Below are 12,979 nucleotides of genomic sequence, written 5' to 3' on the forward strand. Positions count from 1 at the left end.
ATAAAATGAAATGAATTGTTAAATCATAAATAGTGTGTGGTGAGTGAGCTTCGTGGGACTTCGGACGGACGGACGGGATCATGGGGAGAAAGGAGTAGTCCTGGAAAATAAATAAGGTAAGTCGGGGTGCTTTCAGTCCGGGGCTAAACCCACCAGGCCGCGGTTGGCAAAGGTTAAGGAGGGATGGATTTGCCGGCTTCAAGCATGGAGGCGAACCGTAAGTTGGACAGTGGGGGTGGGGGACCGACCGGGGGGTAAACGGAGGGGAGTAGTGACGCGAGTTGAAATTGCTTATTGAGGCCTGTCAAAATGCAGTGAAGGTGGCTAGGCACATTGATGGTGTCTTGTACGATAGGGTACGATATATTTTTTTTTTGTTGTTTTCGCGACTGATCTGTGGATGAAACAACCCACCCAACACCGACGAGCTAGTGTGCGCTATCCAACAAGCGTACCCGTAGGTCCACGAAAGGTTTGTCGCGGCCTTGTGCGAAGGCATGGTAGGTAACAATAGAAATGGCGCCCAACGTGGGGCCCCGATATGGAGCCTCCATGAAAATAGAATGCTAACTAAAGAGTTTACATCGGTGGAGTTCTCGTCACGCAAGTAGGGGGAGATGCCAAGGGGGCAGCATCATCGACAGCTCACCGTGTGGAATTAATATCCGGTTAAATGTGTAGGTGAATGGCGTTTTGAACTTTCTGCCAGGAAGGGAGGGGGAGGCGAGATGATTTGGGGCGGCTACAGTACCACGAATTAAGTTTTGAATCGCTTGAGGTAGCCCTATATGGTTGCGGGGGTCTATGCGCCCACCCCATATAGATGAGGTTCAAGTCTGTATGGTTGTGGAGCATATTAACACGATATGGGGGAGGTATTTTGATTGTATTCACGGACAGCTAAAGAGAGGACGGGAAGTTTCACAGAAAGGGAGCTCATCACACCTATTATAATTGAAATATCATTCAAGCAATTTTTGGAGAATACATACAGCGACTATACCAGTACTATTGTTACAGTTAGAGAATTTCTTTTACGGAAGACGATGCCGAGAAAGGGCTCCAAGAGAACTTTACTGCGTAGTGACACTAGAAAGTTAAAAGAAAATACAAATATGACATCGAAAAAAATCCTGATGGAGGGCGGAGTTCTGCTGAAGTTGATCAGGAGAACGATAGGACAGTAGAGGTAAACACTCCCAAAAATGGTGATACTGGGGCTGCAGAGTCACGTGCAAGTCAGCGACCGATTCCTGTGCTAGATATGCCATCTCCCGAAACGACACTGCTAGACAAGATATGCGGAGAATTATTACAGAAATTCGAATCAATGTTTTTCACTTACCAAATGGAGGTCAATCGAGCCACCACCGAGGCTGTTCAAGAGGCAATGGACAAAGTCCGAAAAGACATTCGTAGTCTGGGGGATAGAGTTTCCGAGGTTGAAGGGCACGAGAACAACGACAAGATATCGGGTATGCCGGAGTGCCGTGCCCCTTCACCGGTCACAAGAGCTTGTGATGTCAGAGCGAATGGTGGGGTGCAGAGCCCGGATAGTAATCAAGGGCCGCAGGCATGTCTCAGACTATTTACGATTTCAAGTGGTTGCGGCAACAATTTTAGAGCAGACAAATTGAAGTTCAAAGTGATTAAGGACTTGGGATTGAAATACAAGGGGAATTCCAAATAAATTCCGATCGAGAGATTTCTCTTCTGAGTTGAGACATTTCAAAAACGGCACGATATATCTTCTGAGGAGCTATACGCCAACTTTCACCTGCATTTTGAAGGAGCCACCCAGGAATGGTTCTGGTTATTTATGGAAGAGTATACGGAGGAGAAGGACGTTGGTCTTGCGGAGCTTCGACGAGCGCTACTGAGTCAATACCCAAAGGCGGATTGTGACGAGGAGATCATGCAAGCCATAAACGACCGGAGGCAGGAATTTCCGGAGTCATTTGACGATTACTATGCGAGTATGAGGAGCATGGCATTTACGCTGAAGCCTAAAATGCCCGAGTCTAGCTTGATTAATATCATAAGAAGGAACTTGAAGTGTAAAATAAAGAACCTCATCATCGGATGTCCGACGGAAAATCTAGAGCAGTTGAAGGAGGAATGTAGACGAGCTGAGAAGCAACTCCGAGAGCAGGAATAAAAATTCGCAAAGAAGATTGCCGTGGACGAAATTGATCAGATCCGGCACGAGGACCTTGATATGACGTGCATTTCGGAGAAATGATCCGAGGGAGACAGAAACCGAACTGAAGCATGGTAAGCCAACGAAGAAGGAAAATTAATTAAGTGGGGAGCGATGCGAATCACGTTTTTATGAACTAGTTTGCTTCAAGTGTAACCAAGTAAACGCAAAGTACTTGGTGTGTGACATGTGTAAGCAGGAAAACCAACAGAATGGCGGCCAAACCGGGAAGCGTCGTCAGGATCCAGCAGGCTCGGACAAACACTAAAATCGGCATCAATACTCCAAAGCACCACACGCCGCAAACCGGAAGTGAGATCACCGGAACCTAACAATTTGGATGAGAGAAGAGCTAGATATTTAGAAGTGAGCCGTAGAATATTTGGAATGAAAGGAAGGTGTGTTAATGACGATAAGAAAAAGAAAAGAAATTGGAACAAGATTGGGAATTTGAGAAAGAAGATTAAAGATAGAAAGCAAATAAGACGTGCTATAGAGGCGACGATTATTCGAAACGAAGAAGACAAACGACGGTACGTTGAGGTAGTCGTCAATGGCACTGCGATAGTGGGTTTATTGGACAGCGGTGCATCGGTGAGTTGTTTGGGTGGGGACGCAATCAGCTTGATAAGCCTAGACGAAGTTGAATCCGTGGACGAATCTGAAGACAGCCGACGGGAAGGTTCAAGCGATTATTGGGAGAGTTAGAGCAAGAATAAAATGGCGTCAGAAAACTGTTGAATTAATATTGTGTTTGGTGCCGAGTCTGAAGCAAAAATTATATCTTGGTATAGATTTTTAGGAAATGTTTGGTTTGGCTCAGCGGTAGTATCGGAGATTACCATCGATAACGCGAAAATGGTGGAACTCTCAGCCGAACAAAGGCGGAGACTAGAACTTGTGAAGAATTTGTTTCCTTCTTCTGCAAAACTTCGCTTGGGAAGAACTCATTTGATGGAGCACATCATCGAGGTTTACGATGAAACAGTTCCCATAAAACAACGCTATTACCCCATGTCACCCATTAAGCAGAAATATGCATATGAGGAAATATATAGAATGCTTGGCCTTGGGGTTATTGAAGAAAGTGACTGCGCGTGGAGCTCGCCGATAGTACTAGTGCAAAAGCCGAGAAAGAACAGACTTTGCGTAGACATAAGGAAACTCAACGAGCGTACCAAGAAAGATGCATACCCAACGCAGCATGTTGAGGGCATACTCAGTCGGTTAAAGGACACCTTTTCTATCACGGGACTGGATCTTAAGGAGGCCTTCGGGCAAATCCCGTTGGAGAAGGCCTCACGAGTAAAGACGGCATTCACAGTCCCAGGACGCCCGTTATACCAATTTGAAGTCATGCACTTCGGGCTATGTAACGCGAGCTAGAGACTATGGCAATTGATGGATCGGGTCATTCCCTCCAGACTTAGGGACAACGTCTTCATTTACATTGATGATCTTTTGGTGTGTTCGCCTTACTTCGACGCGCATTTGCAGCATCTTTCAGAAGAAGCGGAGTGTCTTTCCAAGGCCGGGATAACTACAAACTTGCAGAAATCGAAGTTCTGTCAAAAAGAGATATCTTACCTAGGATTTATAATCGGTCAAGGAGAGTTGCGGTTCCGAAAACAATTAAACAACTAAGAAAGTTCATGGGACTAACTGGATGGTACCGAAGGTTCATCCCGAACTTCGCCAGCATCACCGCACCTCTAACTGATTGTTTGAAAAAGAAAAGCGAGTTCCATATGACTCCGGTAGCAATCTCTTCCTTCGACTCCCTGAAGAACGATCTGACGTCACCAAAAATTTTGGTTAATCCTGACTTTTCTAAGCGTTTTTATGTCCAGTGCGATGCGTCCACTAGGGGAATTGGTGGCGTGCTCTTCCAACTGGACAGTCAAGGGAATGAGAGACCGATAGCGTACATTTCTCAGAAACTAAATTCCGCGCAAAGGAATTATACAATCACAGAGCTGGAGTATCTGGAAGCGGGGATAAGCGAAAGAAGTTCAGACCGTATGTTGATGGAGCTGAGTTTACAAACATAACTGATCACATGAGTCTCAAGTGGCTCATGGGCCAGAAGGATTTGGCAGCTCGATGGCACGTTGGAGCATCAAGCTTCAAGGTTTCAATTTCGAAATTGTGCATCGCAAAGGCGCCAACAACGTGGTTCCCGATGTGCTTAGCCGTGCCTTCATGGAAGAATTAGACAACTTCAGGATACAAACAGACATTTCGATGGATCATCCGGAGTTCAAGTCGGAGAGCTACAATCGTTTGAAGAGTGCTGTCAATAGCAATTCGGAGAGGCTGCCTGATGTAAAAATATAGGACGATGTGATATTTAAGCGTACATGTTTTAGAAGAGAAGATGAGATAGAGGATCCACTGTGGAAGGTTTGGGTACCGGAGGGATTCAGAAGTATGTTACTGAAAAGAATGCGTTGCGGGGCATCAGCAGGGTATGGAGGCTTGACCAAGACAATCAACCGTCTTCGAAACAGCTACTACTGGCCTGGTATGGTCCCGGCCGTGAAGGAGTTTGTAAGAAACTGCGATATCTGCAAATGCAGCAAGGCACCGAATGCCACAATGCGTCCATTGACGGGCAACAGAATTGAAACTGAAAGGGTCTTTCAGAGGCTCTACATAGACTTTTGTGGGCCTTACCCTAGATCCAGAGAGGGAAACGCGTACATATTCGTAGTGTTGGATCATTGTTCAAAATTTTTGTTTGTAAAACCAATGAGGAATGCTAATTCGAAAGAAGTGATTCGGTATTTGGAGCAGGATATCTTTCATGGATTTGGGGTTCCAGAAACTATACATTCAGACAATGAACGACAGTTCATTTCCAACAAATTTGCTAGCTTTCTTAGGGACTACGGCGTTCAGCACATACGTAATGCAGTATACTCTCCACAAGCCAACGCTTCGGAAAGAATAAACAGATCACGGCTTGCCATTATAAGGTCGTACAATAATGATACCGATCAGAAATCCTGGGATAGTCATCTCTCAAACGCAGCTTTTGCGCTACGAAGTGTGGTACATGAAGCGATACAGACGGAACCCTACAATGCCGTTTTTGGACAGAGAATGGTACGCAACCTTGAAAGTTTAGTCGACGCGGATATGGAAGTGATGCCTCGAGATACTCGATTGAAACTTTTGAGACATAAGATCTCCCAGAGTCTGAAAATAGATTACGAGAAAGACAACAGAGTCTATAATACTCGTGCCAAGCCAGTTTTCTACAGAAGAAGTTTAAGGCAGAGTGATGCGGCTCGAAACTTCAGTGCAAAGTTGGTTAGCAAGTTCATTAAGGCAGTAGTTTCGAGACCGGTAGGGAATTGCCTATATGAGCTGGGGGATATGAGAGGTAGATTAATAGGCATTTCCCATGCCAAGGATTTGCGAACGTAGCCGAGGAAGTGCCAGGAAGTGTTGGGAGAGACAAGGAATCTGTTCTTTTTTCTTTTTCGAGCCATCCATACAAACAAGTTGCATCGTTTGACTCGTCCTATTACGATTGATAATTACTTTTGGGCGTGCACACAGGTTTATTCAATAACGAATAATATTACAACAGATTGCGAACGCAGCATGTACTCTGCACGAAGCTGGCTGTTGCGTGTACACGCTTAAGAAAAGCTCTGAGCAGCCGCAACTAACCTGACAGATCCGGCTGAGAGAATTCTCTTTGGATTAAAACAGCGTCGATATCGGTCAAGTCTAAGGCAGCAACTACACGTTGAAAGCAAAATCGACAATTCATAATCTGCCTGCGGCGAGAACTCGCCTGTTTCAAAGCGTTCGCGAAATTGTTCATTTATTGGCATTCATCGGTTGCCCAGACGAAGATTGGCAGCAGCGGATGCAGCTAGTTGAGACTCCAGAGTGAAGGAGTACTCCATCCGCGGTGTGAAGTAGTGGCCTCGCGGTTCTGGTCATACCGTGGCAAACATCTTGTGCGATTAGAGTCGCCACACACGCACGTATGCACATATATGGCAGTAGTTAAGACAAACCTTTTGGGCGTGCGTGAAACATGCGGCCATTTGCCGTACATACCATTTACCCAATTTTGCTGACACGATCCAAGACGCGCAAGTGCCAATCACTGTGGCGAAGAAAAGGCTATGTACGTCACCTTTAAGCACGCTTCCCAATCTATGCGTTGAAGGAAAGCTACGGTTCAAACTCCTGACTAATTTGTAATGTAATTTTCATTTTCAACCAGCCTAGCTCAATTTAGAATGAATCATCTGATGGCTTTTACAGCCGAACGAATCGCGTTGTAATCACAATTGTTGCATTTTTTAACGACCATAATAATTCTTCTTCTTCTTTTTTGGCGCTGTAACCGCCTAAGCGATTTTGGCCGAGTTCAGCAAAGCACGCCAGTCGTTTCTCCTCTGTGCCAACTGACGCGAATTGGAAACGCCAAGTGAAGCCAAGTCCTTCTCCACCTGATCTGTCCATCGCAGTGGAGGCCTCCCTCTTCCTCTGCTACCACCAGCGGGTTCCGAGTTGAATACTTTCAGAGGTGGAGCGTCGGTGTCCATTCGAACGACATGACCAAGCCAGCGGAGCCGCTGTATTTTAATTCGCTGCACTATGTCCATATCGTTGTAAAGCTCATACAGCTCATCGTTCCATCGTCTGCGGTACTCGCCGTCGCCAACGCGTAAAGGACCGTAAATCTTCCGCAAAATCTTTCTCTCAAACACCCCAAGAGCCGCCTCATCAGATGTTGTCATTGTCCATGCTTCTGCGCCATATACCAGCACGGGCATGATGAGTGACTTATAGAGCGTGGTTTTCGTACGTCGAGAGAGGACTTTACTCCTGAATTGCCTACTCAGTCCAAAGTAGCACTTGTTGGCAAGAGTGATTCTACGTTGGATTTCAATGCTGACATTATTATCGGTGTTAATGCTGGTTCCCAAGTAAACGAAATTCTCTACTTTCTCGAAATTGTAACTGTCAACAGTGACGTGGGTGCCAAGGCGCGAATGTGATGACTGTTTGTTTGATGACAGGAGATACTTCGTCTTGTCCTCGTTTACCACCAGACCCATGCGCTTTGCTTCCCTATCCAACTTGGAAAAGGCAGAACAGACTTCGCGGTTTTTGTTACCGATGATATCGATGTCATCGGCTTAAGCCAGCAATTGCACGCTCTTGTAGTAAATTGTTCCTGAGCGGTTCAGTTCTGCAGCTCTTACTATCTTCTCCAACATCAGATTAAAGAAGTCACATGAAAGGGAGTCGCCCTGTCTGAAACCCCGTTTTGTGGCGAACGGCTCGGAGAGGTCTTTTCCAATTCTGACGGAGCTGGTGGTATTGCTCAACGTCATTTTACACAGCCGTATGAGTTTTGAGGGGATGCAAAATTCAGACATAGCGGCGTATAGGCAACTCCTTTTAGTGCTGTCAAAAGCGGCTTTAAATTCGACAAATATGTGGTGAGTGTCGATCCTTTTCTCGCGGGTCTTTTCCAAGATTTGGCATATTGTGAATACCTGGTCTATGGTGGATTTGCCAGGTCTAAAGCCACACTGATAAGGCCCAATCAGTTCATTGACGGTGGGCTTCAGTCTTTCACACAATACGCTCGATAAGACCTTGTAACCTATGCTTAGAAGGCTGATCCCGCGGTAGTTGGCGCGAATGGCGGGGTCACCTTTCTTTCATAATAATTATAATAATAATATTAGATTGGCGCTTACACATATGTTAGTGTTTGGCCGAGCTTCTCCTCCGATTTGTGGCGAGCGCCTTAATGTTGTCACACAAAGCGGAGGGACCTACAGTTTTACCCCGACTCGGTGATTGTATTTTTATGAGAAGCTGTTTTTCATGGCTGAAATACACTCGGAGGTTTGCCATTGCCTGCCGAGGGACGACCGCTTTTAAGAAAAAACCTTTTTTCTATATTTTCGTGGGGGGTAGGGGTGGGATGAAAAATATTATATTATATATTTTTTATCTACCCGTTTATTCCATGGGGTATTAATGCTTTATTTAAATTTAAAAAATTAAATTACTACACCGTTTTAAAAATCTGAAAATTCACTGCGGGAAATTTTTTTATTCTCTTTTTGTCCTCGCCTTCTCGTTTTTGCCTTTATAAGTTTTGAAAAAAGGTCTTAAACCAACCATTATATCACATTCCTAGGCAAGTTTTGAAAGAATATGTTCGATACTAAATTGTATTAAAACAAAATTTTGAAATCAGCTTCATATAGAAACAGTGTCAGCGTTAATTAAGAAAGAGATGTTCTTAAATATCATAACTTTACGACCCTCACATATTGACTAGATTTGACTATTTATTTTATTATATTTTAATTTGAATTATTTGTTTATAAAAATATAGTTTGTTCCTTAACAAACACTAAATGAAAATAAGTTTAATCTTTGAACAACATTAAAAAAAAAATCGAGAAACTTTCGTAAACCTTTCGAACTTTCTATTTCAATTTTATCTCTTAATATTTTGCAGTTTTTCAGCTCATTCAATTTTAGTGTAATAAAGTGCAAATTTAAAGTAGCACAGTGTCAGCGTTACATGTTAAGTACAGTTTATGTATGGCATATTTTTGACGATATCGGTAGTTTTCTTCCATATTATCTAAGTATGTTCGACGATTTTTTTTTATGAAGAAAATGAGCAACGCCTTCATCAAAAAAAAATTTTAAAAATCAACGATAAGTTGCAGCTATGTATTTTAAACTTGCGCTTTACTTGAATTGATCGGGCTACAAAACTGCATACTCAAAATATGTATTTATAGGAAATCTAATTAAAAAGCTTTACGAAAGTTTGTTGCTTTTGTTAATGTTGCGCAAAGATTAAGCCTTGGATTTATACGGGTTTTGTTAAAGTGTAAACTGCATTTTTATAAACAAATAATTAAAATCATATAATTTTAAGATAAATGGCCAATCTAGTTAACATGTATAAAGTTTTGATAAGCACTTGAAATGTCAAGTTTTAGTACTGAATTCAAAGAAGATGTCTCTTTTATCCATTCATAATAACTTTAAAAAATTTGTTTGTTAGGAAGTGTTTCTTAAAATATCTGCCTTGACATTTATGTTAAAAGTGTAAAATATGTAAATGTACCTACATAAACTTTCCCGTGAATACCATCAAAGCTTTGGTCTTGAAGGGAATCTATGTATGCATGCATGCATATGAGGAAATTAAAAAATCGATACAATTTAGAGTCGTAAAGAACAGTTTTTGTATATAAGCAAAATGGCGTAGTGTATTTCGCAAATATTCAAATACATAATCCACCAACCGATAATTTTATATATTCATTAAAAGACAACTTGTCATCAGTCTGAAATAAAAAAAATTATAAATCGGAGGGGTAAAATAGTATTATGTTATTAATTCAAAAATAAAAAGTTTCATTTCACTGACGAGGGGGGGAGATTATCCCCCAATCCCCCCTGGCTGCGCCACTGCATACCAAGAAATCCTTTAATTTAGTGCAAAACTTTTTCTGTAATATACTGTAAAACATGCTTTTATTTTTAAATGGAGATACTGCGAAACGGGATTTTTGCGCAGCAATATACTACAGTTTTTTGACCGAAAAAGATACGAGCGTTACGTATACAGGTTGAACAGGTTCTATAGGTTGCACGACTTGTGGAACCAAAATGATAAATTTGCTAATTGCTGGTCACTAGAGTGTCAATGCACTTAAACCCAGCCACCATTCATTTGAACTACTATTAAACTGTCAATATTTCTATTTACACAAGATTTTAACTGTCTGTTTAATTATAAACTAATTTCCTACATAAATATATATGTATTGTATTTTGAAGTGAGTTGTTTTCATTATTTTCTTGTAAAAATACACGTGTTGTTATTTTCTACCAGGAATAAAATATTAGGAAAATATTTTTAATTGCATATTTTACTTGTTTATATTGTTTATTGTTTTGGGTACATGTTATATGCGCACATTTTAAATTTTTGAGTGATTCCAACCCCTACATATTAAGTGTGTATTTTGTATATCGACACTTAAGTGGAAGATCGACTTATCTCGGCAGCCAGTTCGAAAACGCCTAATCTCAGAAAACTTTTCTAGAACGCCCTATTTCAGAATTTGGTTGAAGAACGCCCTATCTCAGAATTCGGCTCAAAACTGCCCTCTCTCAGCACGTTTTCAATGTATTTTCAGCTGGATATACCATGTTCTGACCGACAACGAAAAAACTTGGAAAACAAGTTTTGAGATTGTGGGCTGAAGGCTGTTCACACCGGCTTTTAGTGTTTTCGTTGACATTTCTTACATCCTTTGTTTACAATTTTGGTACAAAAAACCAAAACCAAAATAATTTTCTTTAATTTTCTTCTCATTAAAAACCTTTTTCTTTTATTATTATTTTAATTTGGCCAGCCAATTTACAAAAAATCCGAACTGGCATATTAAAGATGATAAAATATGACTTCCACTTGGATAAATAATCGAAAAAACTAGTGCAGACCCCGATTGGAATGAGTGGAACGTGAGTTTTCAAGTAGTTTTCATCGAAAACTGATTTTCGTTAGACAGATTTTACATGGCGAACACAGAATTTTTAGGGCGAAAACCAGTTTTAGCTCCGACAACATGTTTTTGATGTCGTTCAGAACATGGCAGTAGGATGTTTTTGAACCGAGTTCGGAGATGGGGCGTTCTTTGACCAAATTCTGCGATATGGTGTTATTAAATAAAATTCTGAAATCTGGCGTTCCTTCAATCAAAAAGTAGTAGGGCGTTCTTTAAAAGTTTTCTGAGATAGAGCGTTTTCGAACTGGCGGCCGAGATAGGTCGATCTTCCACTCAGATGGCGATATGTTTTCATTTATGTATATTTCAGCAATGCGCGCTCGGAATGATAACGAAACGAATGATGGGCTAATAATAATGCAAGGCACAATTAATGAAGAATTAAGGGCTACTCTATATCAGCGGGAACGACGCAGGGACCTTGAAATATTGACAACACCCAATGTACACATAAATCAGTATTCAACACCAAAAGAAGTGGAAGAATGGTTGCGCATAAAAGGTTTTTCGGATGTTATTGTAGCAAAGCTCCGCAAATTGAATGGAGAGGAACTATTTGCTCTGTTGCCACATACTATCGAGGGATATTTTGGACAGAAGGAGAGTAGGCGTTTAATTTCGCAAATAGTATTGCAAAAAAATATATGCGAAGTGAGTAAAGCTAGTTATTAGTACATGTCAAGCATTATCTTATAAATCGTACACCTTTTTTGCCTTCAGAATTTAGATTCGGCTAAAGCTCTTTATTTTAAATTGTATGCAAGAAACACCTACATATCGTTACTTTAATTTACAAAGGCGTTTTTCACAGATTGGTAGGATGTATTGAAATACACCTTCAATACAAAGTGTTAGCAGGAAAACAACGAAGCTACATGCATGGGTGTAGCTAGGTAGGGGAAGGGGGGAAAGCCCGATGCCCCCTAAATTCAAAATTTGTTTCCATATATTCAAAAATTGTACCAGGAAATGCTATCTCGACAATTGGCCCCCCCCCCACCCCTACTAACTTTCAAGTTTTTTCCTGTGTATATACTACATATAAAATCACACACTCAATGCTAGCAAAATAATTTGTAAATTTTCATAATTAAAAATGTGAATATGTGGATTATCCGGTTCTGTTTCAAGTTATTCTCGCTAACTTCAAAGTAATTCCATTTAAGAAAGGTAAAAACCTGGCTGTAGTCGACAATGGGCGAAAATGGATTGAACGGTAAACTGATAACTAAATTTACAGTTCAATTGTTTATTACTTTTTCTTTACGTTTGTCTTCTGAGTGTTCCTAAAATTATTTTTCTCGTAAACCCCTTTTCCAAACCCAACCGATTCCTTTAACCGCCCCCCCCCCTTACCTATCACCCCACCTATATTTTGCCGACCACGCTCCCCCTTTCCCTCCTCTGGAAAGCACTTTAAGCCAGTGGTGTTGAGGTACCCGAGCCGATGGATGACTGGCCAGTAGTGGTTAAAGAACTAGTCGCTAACGGTCCCCTCCGATGCCCGGGCACGGTCGGTTGTATAAGTGCCTTACCATGGTATGCCGGCTCTGCCGGGGTGGACCACCCCTTCCGAGCATACTCGTGGGAACAAAAAATAATGAACAAAAACAATAATAAAAACAAAAAAACAAAACACAAAATTCGATGAGAGAAGAGATGTCTCGAAAGACATCCTGAGCGCAGAGAAGGATGTGCTCCTGGCTTCCAGTAGGGACTCTGCACGCTCCTCGATAACAATACCGGTGAGCGCCAAACCTAGCGATCCCAACAATACCCCATCTTCCTCAAACGCAGCGTTGTGTGCTCCAGGGAGCACTCCAAAGCAAGAAAGGAGGAAAACCAAGTCCTCGGGGGTGGCGCTCAAGTCGAGGTACAACAGGGCTGTCTTCATTCTTGACAAGATTGCCAAGAATGCAGCGGCTGGTACTGTACACCCCAAGGATGAGGAAGACACTCACAGGTGTAATGAGGTGGTTGAGGAGTACAGGAGATACCTTACTTCAAAACCAACCAAGAAGCCTGTGGCAGTTAAACGAAGCAGACGTAAGGAGAAGTCTACAACAGAACCAGATGGAAAAAGGGCGGACACGAAAAGCACGCGCCAGCAAGAAGAAACGTTGGCGAAACGACGGTACTGTGAGGTGGCCAGGGATCTCCTCCAGGTCGCGCTTGTCCACGAAGC

General features: G+C 42.1%; 1 protein-coding gene across 1 annotated transcript in view; it reads left to right on the top strand.

Annotated features, from left to right (window-relative positions):
* LOC118735217 (epidermal growth factor receptor kinase substrate 8-like) overlaps positions 1-11,498 on the top strand; it is a 62,799-nt gene extending 51,301 nt beyond the window's left edge. The window contains exon 3 of the mRNA XM_036464871.1: positions 11,105-11,498. Coding sequence (XP_036320764.1) covers positions 11,105-11,466 — 362 coding nt within the window. The 3' untranslated portion in view covers positions 11,467-11,498. The remainder of the gene's footprint in view (positions 1-11,104) is intronic.
* The last annotated feature ends 1,481 nt before the right edge of the window (positions 11,499-12,979 follow it).

Source organism: Rhagoletis pomonella, unplaced genomic scaffold (genome assembly GCF_013731165.1).
Source record: "Rhagoletis pomonella isolate Grant_MI unplaced genomic scaffold, Rhpom_1.0 Rhpom_scaffold_00001, whole genome shotgun sequence".
NCBI lineage: Eukaryota > Metazoa > Arthropoda > Insecta > Diptera > Tephritidae > Rhagoletis > Rhagoletis pomonella.